Source organism: Oratosquilla oratoria, unplaced genomic scaffold (genome assembly GCF_046742065.1).
Source record: "Oratosquilla oratoria isolate Oo_2021 unplaced genomic scaffold, ASM4674206v1 SCAFFOLD318, whole genome shotgun sequence".
NCBI classification, from domain to species: Eukaryota; Metazoa; Arthropoda; class Malacostraca; order Stomatopoda; family Squillidae; genus Oratosquilla; species Oratosquilla oratoria.
Genome location: NW_027467668.1, coordinates 20,001 through 45,153, shown reverse-complemented (window position 1 = coordinate 45,153; position 25,153 = coordinate 20,001). Strand labels below are relative to the sequence as shown.

General features: G+C 42.7%; 1 protein-coding gene across 1 annotated transcript in view; it reads right to left on the bottom strand.

The window, feature by feature from the left end:
- Window positions 1-25,153, bottom strand: part of RhoGAP1A (Rho GTPase activating protein at 1A) — a 42,386-nt gene that overhangs the window by 15,195 nt on the left and 2,038 nt on the right. Inside the window, exons 2-9 of the mRNA XM_076181562.1 lie at window positions 17,939-18,124; window positions 16,946-17,152; window positions 14,457-14,576; window positions 13,349-13,471; window positions 11,989-12,183; window positions 11,046-11,234; window positions 8,479-8,671; window positions 7,004-7,197 (exon numbers count right to left, since the gene is read on the bottom strand). Of these exons, the coding sequence (XP_076037677.1) occupies window positions 7,004-7,197; window positions 8,479-8,671; window positions 11,046-11,234; window positions 11,989-12,183; window positions 13,349-13,471; window positions 14,457-14,576; window positions 16,946-17,152; window positions 17,939-18,124 (1,407 nt within the window). The remainder of the gene's footprint in view (window positions 1-7,003; window positions 7,198-8,478; window positions 8,672-11,045; window positions 11,235-11,988; window positions 12,184-13,348; window positions 13,472-14,456; window positions 14,577-16,945; window positions 17,153-17,938; window positions 18,125-25,153) is intronic.

Below are 25,153 nucleotides of genomic sequence, written 5' to 3'. Positions count from 1 at the left end.
TATAGAAAAATGTAAAGATCAACCCAAACTATTCTATAGATATGTGAATGGTAAACTTAAAAATAAACAGGAAAAGGTGAAACTATGCCACAGAAATACAGAATACACGGAAGATCTAGAAATGGCCAAAGTCATGAACAATCACTTCAAGCCTGTTTTCACTAGAGAAAGAGTACAGCATTGGGACAAAGGAAGTGAAATGCGAGCTCCCCCCATGAGGGAAATAACAATAACACAAAATGAAATAATGGATCAATTAACAAACCTTGATGTTAGGAAATTGCAAATTGAATACTAAAAGAATGTAAAGAAGAACTAATGGACAAAATATACAACATAATAAGTTGCTCACTCAAAGAAGGAAAAATACCAAAAGACTGGAAAAATGCCAACATTGTACCAATATATAAAGGAGGAAACAAAGAACCAACTAATTACAGACCAGTCTCCCTTACAAGCACTGTAGCCAAAATTTGTGAAAAAATTATCAAGAATAGATGGGTAAAACACCTAAAAGAAAACAATATAATAAACTCGAGACAATTTGGGTTTAGACAGGGAAGATCATGTGCAACAATTTTAATCTGTTTCTACTCAAGACTAATAGATATAATACAAGAAAGGGATGGATGGGCTGATTGTGCTTTCCTAGACTTACAAAAAGCATTCAACAAAGTACCACACAAAAAACTATTTAAAAAATTGGAAAACATAGGAGGGATACAAGGTAACCTACTAAACTGGCTGGAGGATTTCCTGCATAGTAGAAAAATAAAAGTAGTGCTCAGAGAAAAGTGTTCAGGTTTGGAGGAGGTGATTAGTGGAGTTCCAGAGATCAGTATTGGCTCCAATAATGTTTGCTATTTATGTGAATGACATGGATGAAGATGTGGAATGTTACATGAGCTTCTTTGCAGACAATGCTAAATTGTAGAGGAAAGTGAACACCGAAATGGATTGTAAATCACTACAGAGAGACCTAAACAAGGTTTGGAAATGGAGTCAGAAGTGGGAAGTAGACATAAAAATTAAAAATGTAGCATAAGTTTGGAAAAAGTAAAAGAATATCAGGACAATATACAATTGGAACAAAGGAAGTGAAGAAAGTGGGATCTGAAAAAGACCTGGGAGTAATTATCTCAAATGACTTGTCCCCTGATAAACAAATAAACAAAATTGTCAGAGAATCCTACAACTTGCTAAGATCAATAAAAGTGGCTTTTACCTATTTAGATGAAGAAATGGTTAAAAAAATATTAGTCACACTAATAAGGCCTAGACTGGAGTATGCTGCAACACTATGGTCACCCAGTACCAAAAAGAATATAAAGAAAATTGAAAGAATCCAGAGAGCAACCACAAAGGGGGTTCCAGCACTTTCAAACCGGTCATATGAGGAGAGACTGGCTAAATTGAAATTACAAACTTTGGGACAAAGAAGAGAAGCAACCTACTGACCACCTACAGATTCGGACAAGAGGACATAAAAAAAAAAACTCAAAAAGGATAGTTATAGAAGAGACCTACCAAAAAAAAAATCACACACAGTGGTGGACATCTGGAACAAACTGGACAAAACAATAATGTGTGCAAATTTAAGAGCAACCTAGACACTGCAAAATATAAAGATGACACCATATATACCCCTTCCTGTAAGATACTAGGTAAATACATACATACAATATATATGTATGTATGTTTTGGCATGAAAGGGATGAAGGCAAGGTCTAGTTTGAACCATCTCAACAAGGCATCTCATAATTCGCATAAACCAAATGCTAGACTTAAAGCATCATATGTAGGATGACATAAATATATGTCTAAATGCTGGAGGTGGTTGAAAATTAAGTTAAAAGTGTACAATGATAACCTACAGACAAAATTCAAATGCTGAGATCACTGCCAAGAGTAGTATGTAAATAAACAGACGAATTTTAAAAGTTCCAACAAATTGTCAAATGCAGTGTAGCATCCCACACATATAAAACAAATGCTAGAACCAGATTGTCATGTGTAGGATGACATAAATATATGAAATTCAAATATTGGGATTGGATAAAAATCTAATTCAAAATGTATGGTAACAACCTATTGAGAAAATTTAAATGTTAGGATCATTATTGAGAGTAGGATGAAAATGATAGCTGAATGGTCCTATACTGTCTGAATAGTCTAATTGTCAATTGCAGTATGGCATCTTGCACATATAAATGAAGTGTTAGAATCAAATATCATGTGTAGGATGGTTGGAGAAATGGCAAATGAACTTCAATATCTCTAAGTGTAGTGTGTTAAATGTAGGGCTACACAACCCCAAAAATAGATACATCTTAGATAACACGTTTTTATAAAAATCTGAGTGCGAGAGGGACTTGGGAGTTCTGGTGAGTCCAGACCTTAAAACCAGGAAGCAGTGCATTAGCGCCAGAAATAAAGCTAACAGACCATTAGGTTTCATTGCTAGGACGGTAACGAATAGAAGGGCAGAGGTAATTATCAAACTCTATCTAGCAATAGTTAGACCCATCCTTGACTATGCGGTACAGTTTTGGTCTCCGTCCTACAGAATGGACATAAATTCACTAGAATCAGTACAGAGAAGAATGACCAAAATGATACATGGACTTGGAAATTTGCCTTACAAAGAGAGGCTTAGGCACCTAAACTTACACTCTCTGGAAAGACGCAGAGTGCGGGGTGATCTAATAGAAGTGTTCAAGTGGATCAAAGGCTATAACAAGGGAGATGCAAACAAGGTCATCATAATAAAACAACAGGGCAGGACTCGCAGTAATGGGTATAAACTGGACAAATTTAGATTTAAGAAGGAAATAGGCAAGAATTGGTTTACTAATAGGGTGGTCAATGAATGGAATAAACTTTGTAACCATGTAGTAAGCGCTGAAACTATCAGTTGTTTTAAAAAACGATTAGACAACTTTATGGATGGGGATGACAGGTGGTGATGGATACGGAGCTGCCTAGTGTAGGCCTTATGGTCTCTTGCAGTCTCCTTTATTCTTATGTTCTTATGTTATAAATTTATGAAATTCAAGTGCTGGAGTAGTATGAAATTTAAATTCAAAGTGAATGATGACTACCTATAGACAAAATTCAAACACTTGGATCACAACAATGAGTAAGATGAAAATGACATGAATTTCAAATGCTCCAGCTATATTATAAAATGTAGTATGGCATCTTGCACATATATATCAAAAGCTAGAATCAACATATCATGTGTAGGATGACATAAATATATGAAATTCAAATGCTGAATTAGGATGAAAATTAAATTGAAAGTGTACAATGACATCCTATAGACAAAATTCAAACACTGGGATCACACAGTATGTTGAAAATGAGACAAATTTCAAATGCTAGAAACAAAATATTATGTGTAGAATGAGATAAGTTTGAGATTCATATACTGAAATAGGATGAAAATTAAATTCAAAGTTTACGATGACAACCTATAGACAAAATTCAAACTATGGGATCATAAATAATAGGATGAATGTGACAGGTGAATTTCAAATACTCTAGTCCAATTGTCAAATACAGCATGGCATCTACCATACATATATGAAATGCTAGAATCAAAATATCATGTGTAGGATGACATGAATAAATGAAATTCAGATGCTGGAGCAGGATAAACATTAAATTCATAGTATATAAAGACAAATCTTAGAGAAAATTCAAGGACTGGGATCACACAAAAGAGTGTGATGAAAAGGAGATTAATTTCAAATACTCTAGTCACATATTCAAATGCAGTATGACAAATATATAAAATTCCTCTGGATCTGTATGAAAGTTAAATTTGAACTGTATGATGCCAAAGTATAGACAAAATTCAAACACTGGGATCATTGTCAAGAGCATGATGAAAATGACAGATGCATTTCAACTATTCTATTAAAATTGTCAAGTGCAGTATGGCATCTCACACATATAAATGAAATGCTAGAATCAAAATATCTTGTATGATCACAAATATATATTTGAGTAATGATAAAAATCATCCCTACAAGATGATGTGGGGTAAAAGTTTGTTTACTGAGCCACATGTATACAAAGAAACCAGGAAAGTCCACAAGACATGCTGCTGTATCAAATATGGGCCACCTCAAAACTGCACATCACTTCTGAACTCAACCCTGGATCATCAGGAAGCAAGAGTTACCAAGGAATACAATCATCCAATTGATCAATCCAACACAGATGTAGAAGTACTGATACAAGGTATAATATTAACCATAATTGACAATTTCATGAAGCCAAAACTTCTTACTCACCATTCCACTCCCAAACAGTGGAAAGTGAGATATCCTTGGTAGAGCAAAGCCCTGTCAGTTGTGGTAAGCTACTGGGTTTTTAGGCCAATGTTAGGTCACTTGCCTGCCTGACCAGGATTTTTGGGAACCAATGCAACATAGCCTACACTGGGTTCAGGAAATCAAACTCATGACCACCTATTCATGAATTCGACACTGTATCCACTGGACCACCACACAGAGGACACAGACCACCTCACACTACACTAGTAATCCTTAGATAACAACACAATATATCTTACTTGAATGACTTATGGTCACATCCAGTTACCTAAAGGCTACAGATCTTCTGCAAGAGAGACCAGGGGCAACAGACTGATTGATTGATCTCTAGAAAGACACACTAGAGTATTTTCAGTGTTGTCTTAATGTGAGACTATTTCTATTTCACCAGTTTATACTTATAGGAGGAGGAGAACAGTTGCTTCTTGTCAGCTCTCCTTATGCGAAGAAGTTGAGGAAATACAGTTGCAGTTAATAGAAAGAAATCTTGGGCCCACTCTGGAGACCAAGTATTACTCCCTTGAGACTGTACCTCCCAGTGGAGGTGAGGATGTTGACAGGTTATGAAGATAGCAGTGGGAAGATGACTGTTTGATGTCTGTTTTGCAGATTCATCACTTATTGGTAACATTGTTGGTCTCTGGTAATTTAATAATGCAATATGTTTTAAAGCAGAAATCAGATTTCCAAGGCAATTCTTTTTCAGTGTAATTAAAATAAAATAAATTGGTCTCAAATCAATATTTTTTGCATTCATTTCATCCTATTCATCAGCCATTTGTTTCCCTTTCATTTTAGCTCCTCATGGATGAAGTCATCCTTGCCTCCTGCCCATTGACTACTCCATAAGCACTGCAGCAAGACATAGCGCATCCACAGCAGGGCCCTGCTTCATTTACATGGTGACTCTCCCTCCTGATATAGCTATCTATATACCAAGGGCTTTTTTCCCCTTACAAAGGAGGTAGCCATGTCAAAAAGCAAGTACCTACTCCCAGCCATTTCACTCCGAACCACCACTTTTTCTTCTCTCTCATCTTAGTTCCTCATGGATGATGGGTCATCTCTATATCTTGCCCACTGCCCTGGGTCAGAAAAAATGCAGCAAGACACAGCACATCCACATCAAGGCTGCTTCATTTAATCGGTAACCCTCCCTCTCTGTCCCCCTAAGGCAGAAAAAGAGAAGAGAGGAAGAAATCCCTTTGGGCTGTATCAAAATATCATTCACATATAACCACTCCCTAACCCTCCATCCCATCTCTGCCTTGCATCACGGTATCATCTATACACAGCCATTCTCCACTCAACCCTATCTCCTACATTCTTCCTTCCTTCCTCAACAGACATTCCCTGTTGCTCACTGCTCCTTTCACCCCATCCATCTCATCCTCGGTCATCCTGGCAAGTTTACTCCCTCCATCTCTGCCTTCCACACCTCTTTAACTAATTTTTCTTCACTTCTTCTCTCCATGTGTCCAAACTATCCCAACTCTTTCATCAGCCCTATCTGCCGTCTCCTTTTCCACCCCAGTTCTCCTCCTCACCTCCTCATTTCTCACTATCCAACCTTGCAATCTCTACCATACTTCTCATACATTTCCTCCAAACACATTTAAACTTCTCTTTTCTGCAACTTTTAAATTCCAGGTCATTGCCCAATATAGTGCCATTGGCACAATCACCCCTTCACATAGACTCCTCTTTGTACTCATTCCCAAATGACTATTTTCATGACACTTTTTAAACCCCCAAGTCACTTACTTGCTTCTCTCATTCCACAATTTACTCCCACTGCTACTCCTCCCTTTCCTATCACATGCAACCCTATATACCTAAAGCTATCCACTTCCTTCAGCCTCTCTCCTTTAAGACTTATTTCCATCTTGCTGCCATCCTCACCCCTTGTACATCTCATCACCTTACTTTTACCCACATTTACCTTCAACTTTCTCCAATCACATACATTCCCATACTCTATCACTAACTCCCTTAATCCCTCCTGTGACCCTGCCATAAGCAGTGTCATGAACAAACAACAACTGGCTCACTTCCCACTTTTCTCTATTTCTTTTAACTATTTCCAGTCCCCTGCACATTACACTCACATTTACCTCTCACATCATCCCATCCATGTAAACATTGAACAGCTGTGGTGACATGACACATCAAACCACTTGCTCTCTTCATTTCCAATTCTAACACAGGCTCTACTACTTAAAAGCTTTCCCCCAATCCCATATATCTGCAAAACCTCCCACAGTGCCTTTCTATTTACCATGTCATGTTATTGTGCACTATAATTTGTGCAGTAGCATACAGCCAATACTTTAGGGACTACGAGTATATAGGATGCCCCCATGGACCACAGCCACATATTTTTTTATGTTCGAGAAAATCTCTATTGATAGAGAAATTATGCTACTTTATTATACTGTGACTGTCCTTCCATTATGCTGTCCCCCCTTCTTGATACTGTCTTGTACTACTTGAGTATACATTTCCATTTTTACCTCTGTTCCCTGTGGTAGGGAGGAGAGAGACAACTGCCACTGAGTCTTCCCACATTCAAGTTGTAAAGGCGGCTTAAATGGGATGGAGTGGTGGGACTAGGAATCCTAATATATAAATAGATAAACTTTAACTTGAATCAGCCATACCTCAAGGTGTGCCTTTCCACGTAACTGCATACCATGGACTGTTTCTTCATAACATAAAACCCTCAAAGTCTGAGATCCTTCTAATTCTATAATAAAGTCCTGGTTCCAGTGAGGCTCAATCCCTCCTGTTGTCTTGGTCTTAGCTTTCCGGAAGAAGTGTCCATAAGAATCTACTTCAAAGCACAAGAAAACATCTGTGGAAAAGAAAAAACCATAAAATTGTAGCAACTATTCACAAACATTTGAACAATAGCACTTAATACTAAAACTTAATACATACATACATACATACATACATACATATACCAAGGCTTTTTCCCCCTTCCAAGGGAGGTAGCCACAAAAGGAAAGGCATAAAAACACTCCCACCCATTTCATCCCTAAATACACTCCACACCCCTCCCACCCTTCCTCTCATCTGAGCACCTCCTGGATGACGGGTCATCCCTGAACCCTGCCCACCGCCCTGGGTCAGAAGCAGTGTCGCAAGACACAGTACATCCACAGCAAGGCCGCTTCATTTAATCGGCGACCCCCCCTCTCCGTCCCCCTTTGCATATAAGGAGAGGACGGGGAGAAATCCCTTCGGGCTGCGTCAAAATTTACTCACACATACATATATACTTATATCAAAAGACCCTTCCCACCTTATTAGAGGGAGGTTGAGTCAAAAAATACACCCACACTCTTCCAAAAATGCATTCATTGTCTCTCCCATCCTGACTTCTTGTGGATGAAAGGTCATCTGACCCTCACCACACTGCTTAGGCCAGAGGCAATGGAGCAGAACACAGGACCTACACAGCATGGCCTGACAGGCAAAGTTGGTTTACAAAAACCCCAACTGCTTCATTATCTGGTTATCCCACCAGCCCATATATTCAAGGAATATACAGAGCATACAAGAGGAAATTCTTTCTAAATTTTTGTGTAACATTATGTTTTAATTTTAACAGCCCCAAAAACTATAAATTAGTTACAAAACAAAACAAAAAAACCTTGATTCATGGTCAAACAATAAACCAAACAACTTTTGTAGATTATTTTGAAGTAAATGTAATATGAACAATGATTTCCTTGTCCTCCTGCTCTCCTCACTTCTAGGAAGATAAATGTCATGTTGATTTTCAGGAAACAATTGCATGTTCAAACTGTTTTTGATATGTGAAAATTTTCAGTAAACTGCTTATGTACATTAACTCCATGAAACCTTTTTGAGTGATTTACAGGCTGAATTGGTGTCTGTGGTTGGTTTCTTAGGAGTTGCAGGAGACAAGAGAGAAATGTGGCAATGAAGTGGCTGACTGACACCTCAAGGTGAATTCAGTCAGCTGGATGTGGGCTGCCATCTGCTTTGTTTTATGGTTTTCCTGATTTTTCTGACAGTTGTTCACCAATCTCATTCAACTGAATATTAAAAAAGAAACAATAATATAATTATCATAACATTTACTTTTACTCTAATGAGGACTTACTTGCAGGACTAGTGAGACCATGCAGACTAGATACAACAATATGGAGGTCACCCAGGAGCAGGGAGTCATTGTCTTTGCCTGACCGCATTAGGAAGGTGCCCATATTGGTCTTGAGGAAGGTGCGACAAGCTGTTATCCAGCTTTGCAACTCTTGCAAATTCAATTGGTGACCTCCAACACCTGGAGTATTTGCCTGCAGAAGATAAATTATTTAGTTTTTCAATGATACTGTGTCATGTTTGATGGGCAGCAAGATGATTCTTTTTGACATGTGTTTAACAGAACCACCATATGCAGGTACTCAACATTGGTCCTTTGTATATAGATGAATAAAATCAATATGAAATAATTATCAATGAATACACTACCTAAATACCAGAAACTAAACAGGAGTATTATCAAAATATTTATTACTGAAAAGGTGGATATGTTACATGACTACAACATTAATCAATTTTTTTTAAGGAATCATCAGATACATACATACATATACCAAAGGCTTTTTCCCCCTTACATGGGGGGTAGCCAGATAGATGTTAATATATTTTCAAGTTACATACACACATACATTTACCAATAGCTTTTTCAACCTTTCATGGTAGGTAGTTAAAGTCAAATACATAAATCCACTCCTACCCATTTCATCCCCACATCCACTTCCATTCACCACCCCTCCTTCCCTCTCATCTTCGCTCCTCTTGGATGACGTGTCATCCCTGCATCTTGCCCATTACCCTGGGTCATAAGCAATGTAGCAAGACACAGCACACCCACAAAGGCCGCTTCATATAATTGGCATCCCCCCTTACCGTCCTCTCATGCAGAAAAAGAGAAGATGGGGAGAAATCTTTTTGGCTGCATCAAAGTATCATTCACATATGTTCCCTAACCCCTTCCATCACCCACCTGCTCCTTTACATGCATCACAGCATCATCCATACACAATCATTCTCCACTCACCCTTATCTTCCATCTTCTCCCTTCCTTCCTCAACAGATACCCCACTCTTTCCCAAAATCCCTTTTACCCCATCAATTCATCTCATCTTGGTTGGCCCCTCATGTTCATTCCATCCACCTCTGCCTTCCACACTTCTTTTACTAATCTTTCTTCACTCATTCTTTCCATGTGTCCAAATCATTCCAATGCTCTTTCATCAGTCCTATCTCCCAACTCCTTTTCCAACCACACTCTCCTCCTCACCTCATTTCTCACTCTATTTAGCCTAGTAACACCTATCATACTTCTCAGACATTTCATCACATTTAAACTCTTTCTCTGTTCCTCTCTTATGTTCCATGTTTCTGCCCTGTACAGTGCTATCAGCACAATCACTCCTTCATACATTCTCCTCTTAGCATCCATTCCCAAATGTCTATTTCTCATTACACTTTTTAATCCCCCCAAGGCATTACTTGCTTCTCTCAATCTACATTCTACCTCCACCTCCACTCCTCCCTTTCCTGCCACATTTGCACTAAAGTATCTAAAGACATCCACTGCCTCCAGTCTCTCTCCCTTAAGATGTACTTTCAATTTACTGCCATCCTCCTCCCTTGTACATCTCATTGCCTTACTTTTACCCACATTTATCTTCAACTTCCTTCATTCACACACCTTCCCAAACTCTGTCACTAACTTCCATGTGTAAATTGAACAGTCATGGTGACATGACACATCCCTGGTAAAGTCCCACCTTTACCTCAAACCACTTGCTCTCTCCATTTCTAATTCTAACAGAGGCTCTACTACTCTCATAAAAACTTTTGACAGCTCTTAACAGCTTTCCTCCTGTTCCATTTATCTGCAATACCTCCCACAGTGCCTTCCTGCCTACCCTGTCATAAGCCTTTTCCAAATACATAAAAGCCCAAGAAACATCCTTACATTTTCCTAAAGTTTTCTCACATATCTCCCTTGCCACAAAAATCTGATCCATGCAACCCCTAACTTTCCTAAACCCACAGTTGCTCATCAGTTACTCCCTCTGCTCCTCTCCTAATCCTCTCAATCAAAACCCTCCCATAAGCCTTCCCAACCACATTCAACAAACCAATCCCTCTGAAACTACTACACTCACACTTGTCCCCTTTTCCCTTGTAAAGCAGAACTATACAGGCACTCCTCTAGTCCTCTAGCACTCTACCCTCTTTTAAACAAACATTAACCAACCTCACCAGTCTACCATCATTGTACCTCCCTTTTTTTTAGACTCAGCATGACACCCATCTAACCCTAATGCCTTACATGCTCTCATAATTCTGATAACTTTGATTTTAATAAATTTCATATTACACATCTGATAAATTTGTGGTAGAATATCTTGACTGCTTCAGTACAATATAATCTTCAAACTTCTGGTTCATGCTTCATTTGACTCTGCTCAGGCCAGAGCCTACTGCTGAAGGGAGTCTTAATGAATTTCAATCTATGATCTACCATTCAGGTGAAATAAATCAACTAGCATAAGTCAGAATAAAAGCCATAAAGTGTCTCTAATACGATTAAGGGTAACTGAACTGGCAGCAGGGTTCGTCCTTGATGCTCAAGGTCCTCACACTACTTACCTGAAGAACATGAATGGCTTCTCCCCACTGGTCTCGCTCATACTCAGAGGCAAGAAGGAAAGTGTGGACTGGCCCTGCCCGTTTGGCAATCCTGAAGGGAAGGTTAGGAGAAGCTAAGACTAACTGAGCCTCAACTTCAGCCAATTTTTTACGATGTTTCTCATTCCTGGCCACTCCCACTCTGCTTCCCTGAATGTAAAGAACATATGATACATTAATCAATTTCCTTTCAAGATTGGAAAATAAAGAAAATATAAGTGGTCATTTACATCTGGATTTTTCTGTGGGGTTAATGTCTGGAAAGGTTTGATGGAAAAAGTTGTTTAGTGTTTAATTATATAATGCTTGTTTTGACCCGAGTGTGAATGTGTTTTAGTATGGATATATTCATTAAGTGCAACTAGTTGTGCTTGTGTGATGTAACAAGACAGGTGAGTACAGATAAGTGCTCTTGCATAGAACTATATTCCTATAATTTTCAAGTCGTATTCTATTGGGAAGATTTTGGTCTCTGTATACAGATGTTCTATTTGGGTGGTTTTAATGCATCCTATTATTATTTTCTTCTATAACTCCATCTCTCTAGTACAATATTGTCCCTAGTAATATAAGCTCTGATTATCACTGGCAAAATGTTAAATAATTCTCTTGCTATCTATGAGACATTCTTCATATTTCACTTATGAATACAAGTCCCAACAGTTTTCATTTGAAATTGTAAACCACCACTTCTCACTTTAAGGTATTTACTCAGCTCTCAAAATAGAGTACCTTTAATAGTAAAAATAAATTAATAAATAGAATTAGATAAAAATAATAATAAATAAATAAATAAAAGACTAAATAAGATAAAATTAATAATAACAATAATAATAATAATATTATTAATAATAATAATATTTTTTTTCTTCTGATTTTCAAAACAGTAAGTAATTTTCCTTACCCCTTTACTCTCTGCCAGGCTTTCCTGTCTTCGTAACTGATCTCTGACCGTTGATGCTTGAGACTTTAGGGCAACCAAGTTAGGTGGGCTTGATTCCCGTAGTGTTTCAGGGCCTCCATCAGTAAAGACAACTATATCATGTAGACTGATGTACCATTTAACTTCAAAAGTGAATTTTTCTGCCCTATTTGTAGGCTGCAATACAAGATAAATATTTTAATATTTGCAGTATAAACAACATTACAATGGAGTTCCCATTTACAATGAAATGAAAAAGTATGTATTGTCCAATTGTAAGTGAAGAGCTTATATTCATGTAGAAAAATTATCAACTTCAACTACAATAATAACTAATATCCAGTGTATTACATCAAAGATTTAAATAATCTTCACCCACACTGGACTACACCGACAAACTATAGTATGATGATTTCATTAGTAATAAAGTTACCAAGATTTCTAAAAATCTTTATCAACATCATACCAGAGTGCTGCTTTAGCCTAATGAACTTTTATAACAATTTATAGCAGTAAAGAAGGGTCTTTCACATCTAAAAATTATTTTCAAATATCATTATCTGGTAGTACTAAATTAGTTGCAAGCAATGCTAGAGCATATGGTAATGCTTCCTGAAAATAAGAAATTATATTGGCAGCTCGGGTATCATAATAAGAATTTGCAAATGATCACATTTGCACAGTATATGGGATACAGAAGTAGCACACACTTGGGTAAGTCTAGGAACAGGTGAAAGTTATTTCTTCAGGTCCAAAGGAATAAAGATGCTTTATCATATTTGAGTAATACATATTTTGGTTACAGTTATACAGGTATGTCACAAAAATAAAAGCTGAAGAATGGACGACAAAATGAGTGGCAGGGTGGTGAGATAAACACCGAGAATCGTTGAAGTTTTTAATTACTGACGTTTTGCTCTTAACAGAGCTCTGTTAAGAGCAAAATGTCAGTAATTAAAAACTTCAACGATTCTCAGTGTTTATCTCACCACCCTGCCACTCAAAAATAAGTCATTGAGCTAGATTTTTGGATGTGTGCATAACTTCAGGTAATGCATATAAATGTGCAAAAGATTTTGGTGATATAAGTATAGCTTGTGTCTTGCTGCATTGCTTCTGACCCAGGGCAGTGGGCAAGATTCAGGGATGAACCATCATCCAGGAGGAGCTAAGATAAGAGGGGGGAGGGGTGGTGAATGGGAGTGGAATGTGTGGGGATGAAATGGGTGGAAGTGAATTATGCCATTTGACTTTGGCTACCTTCCTTGTAGGGGGGAAAAAGCCCTTGGTATATGTATGTAAGTATAGCTGTACAAATATACATATGGTGTTGTTTACTTACTTTGTATTTGGCACATACGAAGACATCATTGAAGAGAAAGATGTGCCTGAGCTTGCGGTGACCATCCACCAGTTCTACAATAAATGAATTTCTGACCAAATGACGCTGTGGTCGCTCGGGAGCCTGAAATGCATGGCAGGAGATGAAATATGTGATAACAATTCAGAGATTCTTGTGCACAGTTAGGGATGGTGTTGGGAGTAGAAGGAAGTTCCACTGTTAGGACAGGATGGATGGATGCATTGATGGGTGGCAGAATAGGGAGATAACAAAGGTATTACAGGACTAGACCTCTGTTTCACTTACTAACACTTCTTGATCATGTCACAAAAAATTTAAAGCTCACTTTGATGCCATAAGCATAGCCTTGAAATCAGCATGACTGTGGTTTGGTGTGGCACCTGAAGCCACCTATCACACAACATACATTAACTTCTTAGTATTTACCTATAAATGGTTTATAAGACAATCAAACCTCACCAGTAATCAAGTGACTAGGCAAAGAGGAGTGAAAAGAGAAAGAAGAGAGAAAAGAGAGAAGAGTTCTAAATCAACCAAGAGTAATCTACATCATGAACCAGCCTTGTACTCTTCTGAGCCTGATCTAATGTGATATTGCCCGAAGGGTTGGTGGGCCAAACATCCTGCAGTGTTTCATTACAGGTATGCAACCAAATACTTAATTCAGCCTCACTCAGGATATGACCTGGCCAAGTGTGGTGAAAGGCAAAGCTGACTGAAACTGGGGCTACATGACTGGATTTTTTTTTTTTTTTCCAAATCTCCTCTGTATCCTAAGCTTAAACTATTAACAAAATGGCACCTACCTATCACAGTATGACACCATTATGAAATTATTTTCTCATTAATATTAAAAGCAATCCAAGTGGTATAAAATATTCATATACCTGTCCCATATCTTAGCAACCCCAAGGGTGCAAATGGCCTCATCATCTGGTAAACAAGTCTTTTCTTTTAAACCTACTGTGCTTATTTCCCACATCATAAAAGCCTCTTACACCCAATACTGCACAGGAAATTTTTAATATAATCAAGAAGTAAACATCTGACACAAATACAAATATCCCAACTATGAAAGAGCACGTACAGGGAACATGGCTTCTGTGTGCATCATGGATAATCGGGTAAGGAAGCTCTGTGTTAACCGGAGTGCCTCCCGCAGAGTCTCATGGTCTGGGTGTGTCTCTGGGGTATACTTGAGCAGGTCCTGTAAGAAGAATAAGATCAGAATGAGGGAAACAGAAAAGAAACCCCTGTACATTTGTCAAACATATTACCTCAAATTATCACTTCTTATACAAGAAGGCAACATCAATGCAGCACACTGACATTAATTGTAATTAACACACAAATATATTGTATACCAGTGGTTCTCAACCTGGGGTCCATAAACACAAGGTGGGGGAGGGGTTGAACAGTTTCAAAAGTGGGGTCACAAGCCAAAAGCTAGCGGGAACTGATGGATGCTATATGATTCATTTTAACATTGAAGGTGGTCCTAACAATGACAAAGAACAGCAATTCACAAGCACTGGATACATGAGGAAATTGGTTGCGAGCTCCTGATGTCTACCATACCATCATGTGGACCCCTTTGAACGTGACCTATACAGACCGTGACTCTACACGGATCCTCCTTGACGGGTGCGGTACCGAGTTCGCAGCGCGTCCACAGTATGAAAGCTTCTACTAAATTGTAAGGCATTACCACCTCCAGTGAGAAAGAGGATGCTGTGTGTGTGTGTGTGTGTGTGTGTGTGTGTGTGTGTGTGTGTGTGTGTGTGTGTGTGTGTGTGTGTGTGTGTGTGTGTGTGTGTGTGTGTGTGTGTGTGTGTGTGTGTGTGTGTGTGTGCGTGTGTGTGTGTGTGTGTATGTGCGTGTGTGTGTGTATGTGCGTGTGTGTGTGTATGTGCGTGTGTGTGTGCGCGCGCGTGTGTGTGTGTGTGTGTGTGTGTGTGTGTGTGTGTGTGCGTGTGTGTGTGTGTGTGCGTGTGAGCGCGTGCGTGCGCGCGTGTTTGTGTTTGTGTGTGTGTGTGTGTGTGTGTGTGCGTGCGTGTGCGCGTGCTTATATAGTCAAAACATTGACCATGAATATGTCTAAATAAAAATTCCAAGCTCTCACCAGGGGGGGGGGGGGGGTAACTGCCGATCACGAGTCCAGCACATGATCCAAGACCATGGTGAATAATGCACAAACACATGAAGACATCGTCTGAGAGAAATGTGTCGCTTCAAGTTTAACCTCCGTACTTATGTCGTTCTGTTGTCGAGCCCGCCCGCACGCCCGCCAGCATTCCTGCACTATACGACACTCGTCAACAAATGTCAGCCCCTCATACTCACCCCCTGCCTGTCTACCCTCATCCTCCACCCCTGACCGGTTTGGTATTTGTACTTCGTCGCCGACAACCAGCGCTTCTATCCTTAGGGTCAACCTTGCGCCGAAGAGGTGGAGGCATAGAGGTGGCAAAGGAGAGATTTGATAAAGGAGGGCGAGTGGAAGTTAAAAGTGATCACCAGCCTCTCTCTTTTGATTGGAGGCGAGTCTCCAATCACAGAGGAATGCTGAGGACCTCCGTGAGCCCTCCCCCATGGAGGTCCTCTCATCAGTCAGATTCTCTACGTTCGCAGATCCTCCTGTTCCTCGGTTCACTGTTTCTTTTTTTTCTGGACTTTATCGATGGACGAAGTGTCACGGACATGAATAGAATAGTTTGACGGGAGTCTGAATGTATGATAAAACTCCCGCCCAGGTATGGAAAGGATTTTTAACTGAGACGGACTGCAACAAAGGTCTTCCTGAGGGCGTCCCCTTCGAAAGTGAGGCGCATTTCAAAACCTGCATTCCTGTGCGATTTTTCTCTCGCATCCTCCTCGTCGCGGGTTCGAGTCCCTTTCTTCTCTCCAATTTCCAGCAGTGACCGTTCCCTGCCCCAACAGTCTCTAAAGCGTGGAACTGGGCAAAGCTGTTGACTTCTGGCATATTATGTTCCTCACCTTTTTCCCTTCTCTTCTCATTTCCCTTCTCATCCCAACTCACTGACCCAATATCGCCCAAAAAACTGTCGGGCGGGTTTGAAAAGCTACCCTGGCGCAAAAGAATAGACACAGAAACCATGATGATTACGAATTCCTTCACAGGAAATATTCTTCCCACCCTCTCGTCTAGCACGGGGGTTCTCAGCCCGTTTCCTCGAGTCTCCCACACTTATGTCGTTCTGTCCCGTAACGTACTGGAGGCCAATTTTCAACACTGAATAGAATCATCGGGTTAGTGGCCCCACCTGGGAAGCTCTGTGGCTCCCCGTGGGAGGGGGGCAGAGACCTCGGGGTGGGGAGTGCCCCAGGGTGGAGAACCACTACTCTGCCAGAACGCAATCAAGAATTCTATACCAACTCCCCAACGTAAACCACCCCTCTCCGGACTTCCCACACATCTGGATGTCCTTCTCTGAACACCCATCCCCTTCCCTAGGGCTATACTTTCTAAAGAACCCTAGCCCCTTTTTCCCTTGCAAATGGGAAGTCCCAACCACTTGTCTGCGGAGACCCAACTCCCTTTTCTTGCGTACTTACGTGGAGGACGAGGGCGTTCTTCTGGACCCTGGCGACGGGGCGGTGAAGGAGGTCCTCGAGGGACTGCGCCTGGCCCTGCAGCGACCGCAGCTTGATGGAGCGCGTGATGTCGGCAAACTGCTGGCTCTGGCTCCCGCACCGCCGCACCGTCTCCACGGCACGCTGGTAGTTCTGAAGGAACGAGGCGTAGATGTCCAGCTTGCTCGCCTGCGAACAAGGAAAAAGTTATTAGATAATTGTAAAAAATTGTGTGTGTGTGTGTGTGTGTGTGTGTGTGTGTGTGTGTGTGTGTGTGTGTGTGTGTGTGTGTGTGTGTGTGTGTGTGTGTGTGTGTGTGTGTGTGTGTGTGTGTGCGCGCGAGTGTGTGTGTACATTTATCTATCTGTATACCAACAGACTTCTTCCCTCTGATAAAGGAGGTAGCCATCCAGGGAATGCACCCAGCCCCACCCAGCCCACTCATACCCGTCACCCATTTCCCTTTCATCTTAGCTCCTTGTGGATGAAGAGTCATATATATATATTTATATATATATACATATATATATATATATATATATATATATATATATATATACATACATAATACATGATAGATATAAAGATAAGATAAATATACAATTAGATAAAACAAATCAATATATATATGTAAATAAACAAATTTATAAGTATATAAACTAGAAAACTGATTTCACACCCAAAGATCCAAGACACTCTGTCCCCCCCCCCCCAACTCCAGCTAGCCACGCCAACCCCCTAGGGTGCCATGGCCCTGATCAGTAGTCCTTGGAGCACGAGGAGGAGGAAAAAGAGGAAGAAGAAGAGGAGGAGGAGGAGGAGGAGAGGGGCACGAGAAGGAAGAGGAGGGGCACGAGGAGGAGGAGGAGGGGCACGAGGAGGAGGAGGAGGGGCACGAGGAGGAGGAAGAGGAGGAGGAGGAAGAGGAGGAGGAGGAGAGGCACGAGGAGGAGGAAGAGGAGTAGGAGGACTCACCAAGATCTTGAAGTGATCCCCGATGGTGAGCCGGCCGTCCCAGTTGTGGGCCCGCTGGCGGAGCCCCTGCAGGAAGGTACTGTGCGCCGCGTGGAGGTCCGTCATGCGGTAGAAGATGGTCGAGAAGTCGTCAGGCGAGATGACCGGCTGCGATGTCGTCAGCGTCGCCTTCAGGGCCTTCATGTACTGCAGGGAAAGGGAGGGAAATGAAATTAGGGTCCCTGTTATCAACACTAATAACGCTAACATCTCTATTGTAATACTAATACACAGCAACGAATCAAATAATAATAATAACCAATAACGTAATAATGGCAATACAATGGTAATTATCAAAACAGTATTGCCTTCGAGTTTCACTGACTGGAAACCCGCAGCCCCACAGCAAGAGGCAATCGGTCCTCGGGTTCTCGTGTAGACCTCTTTGGGAAGAAACGTTAGACTGTTGCCTATGTTTTGTGAATGTGGGACTGTTTCCATGTCCCCAACTTACAGTAAAGAACAGTCACCAGTTGTCAGTTCTCCTTATACATGGATAGGCAGAAGACGTACAACTGAATTTGAAAAGGACCTTAGGCTTGGTCCTTAGCTCGAATGCCAGCCACTCTGGTCTGCTCCTAGATGGAGCTACGAGTGTGAACGGGTTTTGAAGACAGACGAAAGGGAGAGGAACCTCTCTCACGTCTTGCAGGGCCACTACTAACAGAATACGCGCCGTTAGTGCCACAGGGGTTATTATCAGGAACCAGTATATTGCCCCTTATCTGACTGAACAATACCAGCAATAAAGGGAAATAACAACATAAAAGTGTCAAAAAAGTTCCCTCAAAAAAACCCTGGTTTCACTGTGAAAGAGAGAGGTGTATCCCTGACACACACACACACACACACACACACACACACACACACACACACACACACACACACACACACTCACTCACTCAACCTCGTGGCGCGGTGGTTAGAGTTCCCGCCTGCCACTACGGCGGTCCGTGTTCGAATCCCGCCCAGGGCTGAAATAATTTCAGTATCACTGCACTGCAGATTGTTACTCCAACTCTCGTGGGCGGGGAGTTGGGGGTCACAGTATTACCCATAGATCGGTCATACGAGCTCTGAGCTCTCATCCAGGAGGTTAATAAATGTCGATCACGAGTTCGACACGTGATCAAGACCATGGCGAATCACACACACACACACACACACACACACACACATACACACACACATACACACACACACACACACACACACACACACACATACACACACGCACACACACTTCATGAACAACTTTTATCTTGCAACCCCTACTCCCACCATCACCGCAGTAGAGTACACACCATACAACACATGAGCAGAAGCCGAACGCTTCCGAGGCATTTGGTCTGGAGCCGTCGGCCTGAGCGGTCTTCAGCCAGAGCGAGGGGCCTTTTGCCCCTCTCCCATCCACGTCCCTCACGCCACCGAGACGACGCGACGCAACGCGAGATGGACGAGATGATGATTTGGACTCGAACAGCTCCGATACCAAAGCAGTCTACTCAGTGATGCAAATTAATGGCGGAGGAGGGGGGGGGTTACAAAGGGGTATGACGGACATCTACTTCTCAATTTCCATTTTTCCTTTTCCGATCGTTATACTAATGAACCTTTCATTATGAATTCCAGGAATATAACCCGGTTATGCACCCTTGGTGTGTAATCTTTCCTACGTTTTCTGAAACCCACGCCCATCGTTGAGTCTGCTGTTACTATTACAGGAAGCTACCAGGGTACTGTATCCCTAATCCTGTGAACAATAATATTCCCCTCCACCATACTCCCTCCTCCCTCTCTTCCTCCCTTCTTTCTTCCCTCCCTCGCCACTTCGCCTTTGTCCCAGTCTCTGCTCCCTTTCCTTCCCACATCTTCAACCCCGTCCCCCTTTCACCACCCAGCCAGCGTCCGTCTCCTGGGGTCGTATTCTTAAAGCGAACTATGGGATGAGAGTCCCCCACCATGCGTATTTTTGGGGGTGATTCTACTTTGCGAATAAGTGAATGCGTACATACCGTACTACCAAACTACTGAAAGCTTATGGCAATACAGTATATCTGTCAAGCAAAGTACTTAGCAGTTTTTAGCTACTATGATACAGTTGCAGATCTTAGCCCTTTAACACCTGATGACTAGATCCCTTATCTCGATGCCGCCAGATGATTTTATTCAGTTGAAGCGAACTGCCTTCCGTTGTGAAAGAGTTATATAACGGAAGGGAACCCCTCCCCCATTACTTTATGTGGCTTTAAGAATCCAATCCCTGGTCGCTCCGAGCGCCCCTTCACCGCCCATTTGCATTCAAGACGCCCCACGCCCACTGGCCTCCGATAAAAGCCGCGGTGGGTGGGTGGTGGGGGCCCCGGGGAAGGAGAGGGGCGGAGGGGGACGGGGGGGGGAGGGCCGGGGCGGGCCCCGGGGAAGGAGAGGGGCGGAGGGGGACGGGGGGGGGGGAGGGCCGGGGCGGGCCGGGGCGTAGGTCGCTCAGGGAGCCGGGAAGGAAAGGGAGGGAGGACTCCACCTAAAACAAATGCACAAGTACACAAGAAGACACGAATGCGCTCGGCGTGTGCCTTCACACACACACACGGGAAAGGCGTGCGTGCACATAAAACAGGGTCGGGCGCAAGCGGACGGAAACACGCAAGTGCAGAAGCCTCAAACACACGACGACACCAAAGATATGCTCGTACGTGCCTAAGTATATAAGTATGTATGTATGTATGTAGTATGTATGTATGTGTCTGTGTATGTATGTATGTACGTACTTATTTATGTACGTACTTATGTATGTGTTAGCGCATGCATATATGTACGCATGAATGTAAGCATGTGTATGTATGTATGGATGTATGTATGTATGTATGGATGTATGTATGTACGTATGTACGTATCAGCGTATGTATATATGTACGCATGAATGTAAGCATGTCTGTATGTATGTATGCATGCATGTATGTATGTATGTATGTATGTATGTACGTATGGGCACATGGAGTGCACGCGAGATTTCTCTCGTGCTAACACTGTACATTCATGATCGACGGCAGCGAACTACTCGACATTTTTCGCTGAGCAAGTATCAGTTGCAAACCAACAAACGTTGTCTATACACCTTCGCATCTTGGTGGCTACTACTGGCCGCTTCGAAACCTCTGAACTTCCGCTTTGTAACGCATTTGATACATTCAAGGAGTCTTTCTGTGTAGTCACAGGCCTGACACCTTCATTCAGGTGAGAGGAATACCCCCATCCTCTCTCTCTCTCTCTCCCCAATGGAAAATAAGTTAGACCAACCTAAGCAGGGTAAAGATCATGTACCCAGCCAAAAACACATTGACTGGCGAAAATATATACCTACAACACAGACATACACACACACACACGCATACACGCACACACACACACACACACACATACATCCACCTCACCCCAAACACACAGACACACACAAGTATCTCTACTAACGAACTCGCATAGAATTAGCCAAAGACGGAAATTAACAGCAGCTCTCTGTAACACACACCAGAGAGAGAGAAAAAAAATGATAACAGTCAGACTTTCTTACGGATACAAGATGGTTCTCTATTCACTTGCAGACGCGCGCATTTGACGCCACAGGGTACAGAGGTACAGAGGTGGGGAGAGAGTGAGCGAGGGAGAAGGGGGGACGATAGGGAGGAAAATGACGGGGTTTGGCCTCGTCCACCTCTAAGGAGGAGATGATCAGAGAGAAAAAGGGGTGAAAGGGGTAATGGCGCTGAAAATGGCAGCAAGGAGAGGGAGGGAGGGAGGGAAGGGGGGGGGGGGGGCAGGTACTGCCTGTGGTTGCTCACTTTCCCTTTCTGCCCAGGCCGGCCCGCCCGCCCGCCCGCCCGAACAAAGGCCAAACTCCCGCCTTTCGTACCCGCCCCAATCCTACTCTCCCCCCTTCCCCCCCAACCTCTCGCCTTACCTTCATCATTCCCCATTCTTTCGCCTCCCCTTCTTCATTCCCCCAATCCCCAACTTCCAGCTACCCCAGACGCCATCATCACTCCTTCGTCTTTAACCTTTTCTGTGGTGATTATTGTCAGTTTCATTTCATAATACTGTCGTCGCCAGGCAGTTTTATTCATCTCCATGGCACCATCCCCCCACCCCTACTCCCCCTCCCTCCCTCCCCCTCCCCTTCCCCAGTGGCAGAGGGGTTTAGTTTATCTCCTGGTGGTGGTGGTGGTTGATGGTGAAACTGACATCCTTGTTGTTGGTGCGGAGGCGGTGTTAGTTCCCTTGGCATAGGAGAAGATGACCGCTGTGATGTGGTAACGAGAAGGTGGGGGGGTGGGGGATTGGGCTTCGGAAAGTGGTCATTACCATGGACCATCAGATGGTGGTTATTACCATGGAAGGGAGGAGGACAGGAGGTCCTCTTGAGGAGGAGGAGGAGGAGGAGGAGGAGGACAAGAGGTCCTCTTGAGTCCTGTTTAGGCCTCTTCGGGGTCCAGCAGGCCTCACACCCACACATGACCAATCTCAGCTCCTTTCAAGTTATTCCTTAGCTTCTTGTGCCCACCCAGGCTCAGGGCCTGGGACAAGGGAGGGTAGAAGCAAGGAAATGACACGGGGTGAGGGCAAAAGGCAAGAGGCAAGTGTAGGGCACAAACAATGAACAGGGCTGACCGGGTTTTGGGCGCGGTGACAGCTTCCACCCCACCACACACTCTCCAGAACCTGCGATTAAAATCTAACGACTACGAGAGAAAAGTGGGGAAAAAATTGGTCTCGTCCAAGGTTCCAAGAACTTTGGGAGATGAAAAAAGAAGGAGAAGGGGCAGGAGGAGTATGCGGAGGAACAGGAACAGCAGGAGGAGGAAGAGGAGGACGAGCGTGAGGAAGAGTGCGAGGACGAGAACAAGGGCGAGGAGGAGGAAGAGGAGGTGAAGGAGAAGGAAGAGGAGAAGGAGGAGGAGGAGGAGAAGGAGCATGAGTAGGAGGAACAAGAACAGCAGGAGGAGGAAAAGGAGGAGGAGGAGGAAAAGGAGGAGGAGGAGGAAGAGGAGAAGGAAGCGAAGGAGGAGGAGGAGGAGGAGGACGAGGAAGAGGAGGAGGAGGAGGAGAAGGAGGGAGAGGAGGAGGAAGAGGAGGATAATCAAAGCCTTTCCAGGAATAAGGTCTTCGATTCAACTCAGAATCTCCTTCTAAGTCACCTCCCCCCCCCCAACCCAACAATGACCACGGCTACGAAGAGGAGGGTTACATCCAAGAAATCGACCTCCTCCACCTTCTCCCTCCCCCCACTCCCTCTCCGACAAAAACCCCTGAATGGGTTCTGGCAAATTAACATCATCTTGGCCTATGTTCGCGATTAAACTTTACGGTAGTGGGGGGGGGAGGGGCGTTGACGTCATCTATGACGTCATCGCTAACGCCATCGTAGACATTTTTATTTTGGTTCTCGTTGTCGCTACCGATGCCCTCAGAGGTCGTAGATGGTGGTGGTGACCCCCAGTTCCCGTCCTCTCCCACCCTCTCTTTTCGCTCCTCTCCCCAGCAAGGCTGATTGGGTCGCCAGCAGTCTTCCTCCTCCTCCTCCTCCTCCTCCTTCTTCGACGACAGGGAAAGGGAGGAAGGGAGGGGGAGAGGAGGGCCTCTTCCTCCTCCTTCGCCCTCTTCCTCCTCCTCCGCCGACAGGGAAAGGGGGAGGGGAAGGTCTCCCTCTTCCTTTCCCTGTTCCCGGCAGTTGATCCCACTTCCGTTTCCTGCCGCCGAAGACAACCTCGACGGTGGGAACTCTGAAGAGGAGCATCACGGATTCGCAGGCTGTGACGGTAACCGTGATCATGATATCACCGGTGTTACTACTGCTGTTGATATTATCACCATCGTAGGTTGAGGTTTGGGAAGTTTGGCACGTTAGGTGATAGATCAACACGATGTAAGACAATGTTTATCAACTCTGAGGAAAAAAAATTATAAGCAATAAAAAATATTGTTTATTTCGTTAGTCCAAGAATCTGTTACTGAGTGCACATGCGTCACATTCCCAAAGAATCTTGAAAAAAAACCCACATAACTAAACAAATATATGAATAAATTAATATATATATATATAAATATATATATATATATATATATATATATATATATATATATATACATACATATATAGTTTCTCCCCTTGGTTATATTCACAGAAATGGATGAAATTATGTAGAGCTGGGCGCCTTCTTTGGTGCGTTCTTAGGTGCGTTCCACTTTAGTTTGGTCGCGGTTAGCGCTTCCGAACTATTAAAGCTTAAGAGACAGGTTCATGCCGAAATAAGTCCGGTAGGCCACATACTATACCAAACAAAAATTTCGCAGGCCATATATATATATATATATATATATATATATATCTATATATATATACATATATATATATATATATATATATATATATATACTATACCTGCACCTATACTGCTTTAATAGATTGGGAGCAATAAGCGCGGCCAAACTAAAGCGGAACTCACCTAAGAACGCACCGAGGAACGCGCCCAGCTCTGAAATTATGTTTTAAAATTCAAATTACTTAGCTAAGGATTCACTTTAGGATTTTTCATTCACGAACACAGACCTGAAATAGAATTTCTTTTACGATCCTGTTAATATCAGGTCCATAGCATTTTTTGTCTCAAATTGGTTATGTTGAACTTTCTCAAAGTTGCCATCTCAAAGCACAAGATACCTTGCATCGCTCCGGCAGACTTAATTAACGTCACTTCCTAAAGCAACTGGGCTCAAATTTCCTCACTCTTCATCCCCCATTGCGCAGGGGTTCCCTAACGCTGAATAAAATCGTCTAGAGCTAGTATAGATGATATATTTTCTAGAATTTTCCAACCCTCCTTCGGGGGAAAGGTAACCCGGTTCGGGTCGAGGCAGGCTATGACGTCACACGTAAACAAACATGGCGGAGAGGGTTGGGGAGCGAGGTGGAGGTACGTACTCTTTCTATTCAAAACAATTACATCTGTCGTACTCCCACTTTATTTACTGTCAGCGCAAACGATTATCAAGACAATCATTGAAATGTTCTCAGGGGTGAGGTTCTCAAAAATGAATAAACAAGTACATATATAAATAAACAAACAGATAAATGAATGGACGGCATCGTCGAAACTAGCCTCGACCCAACTCACCCGTTCCCCG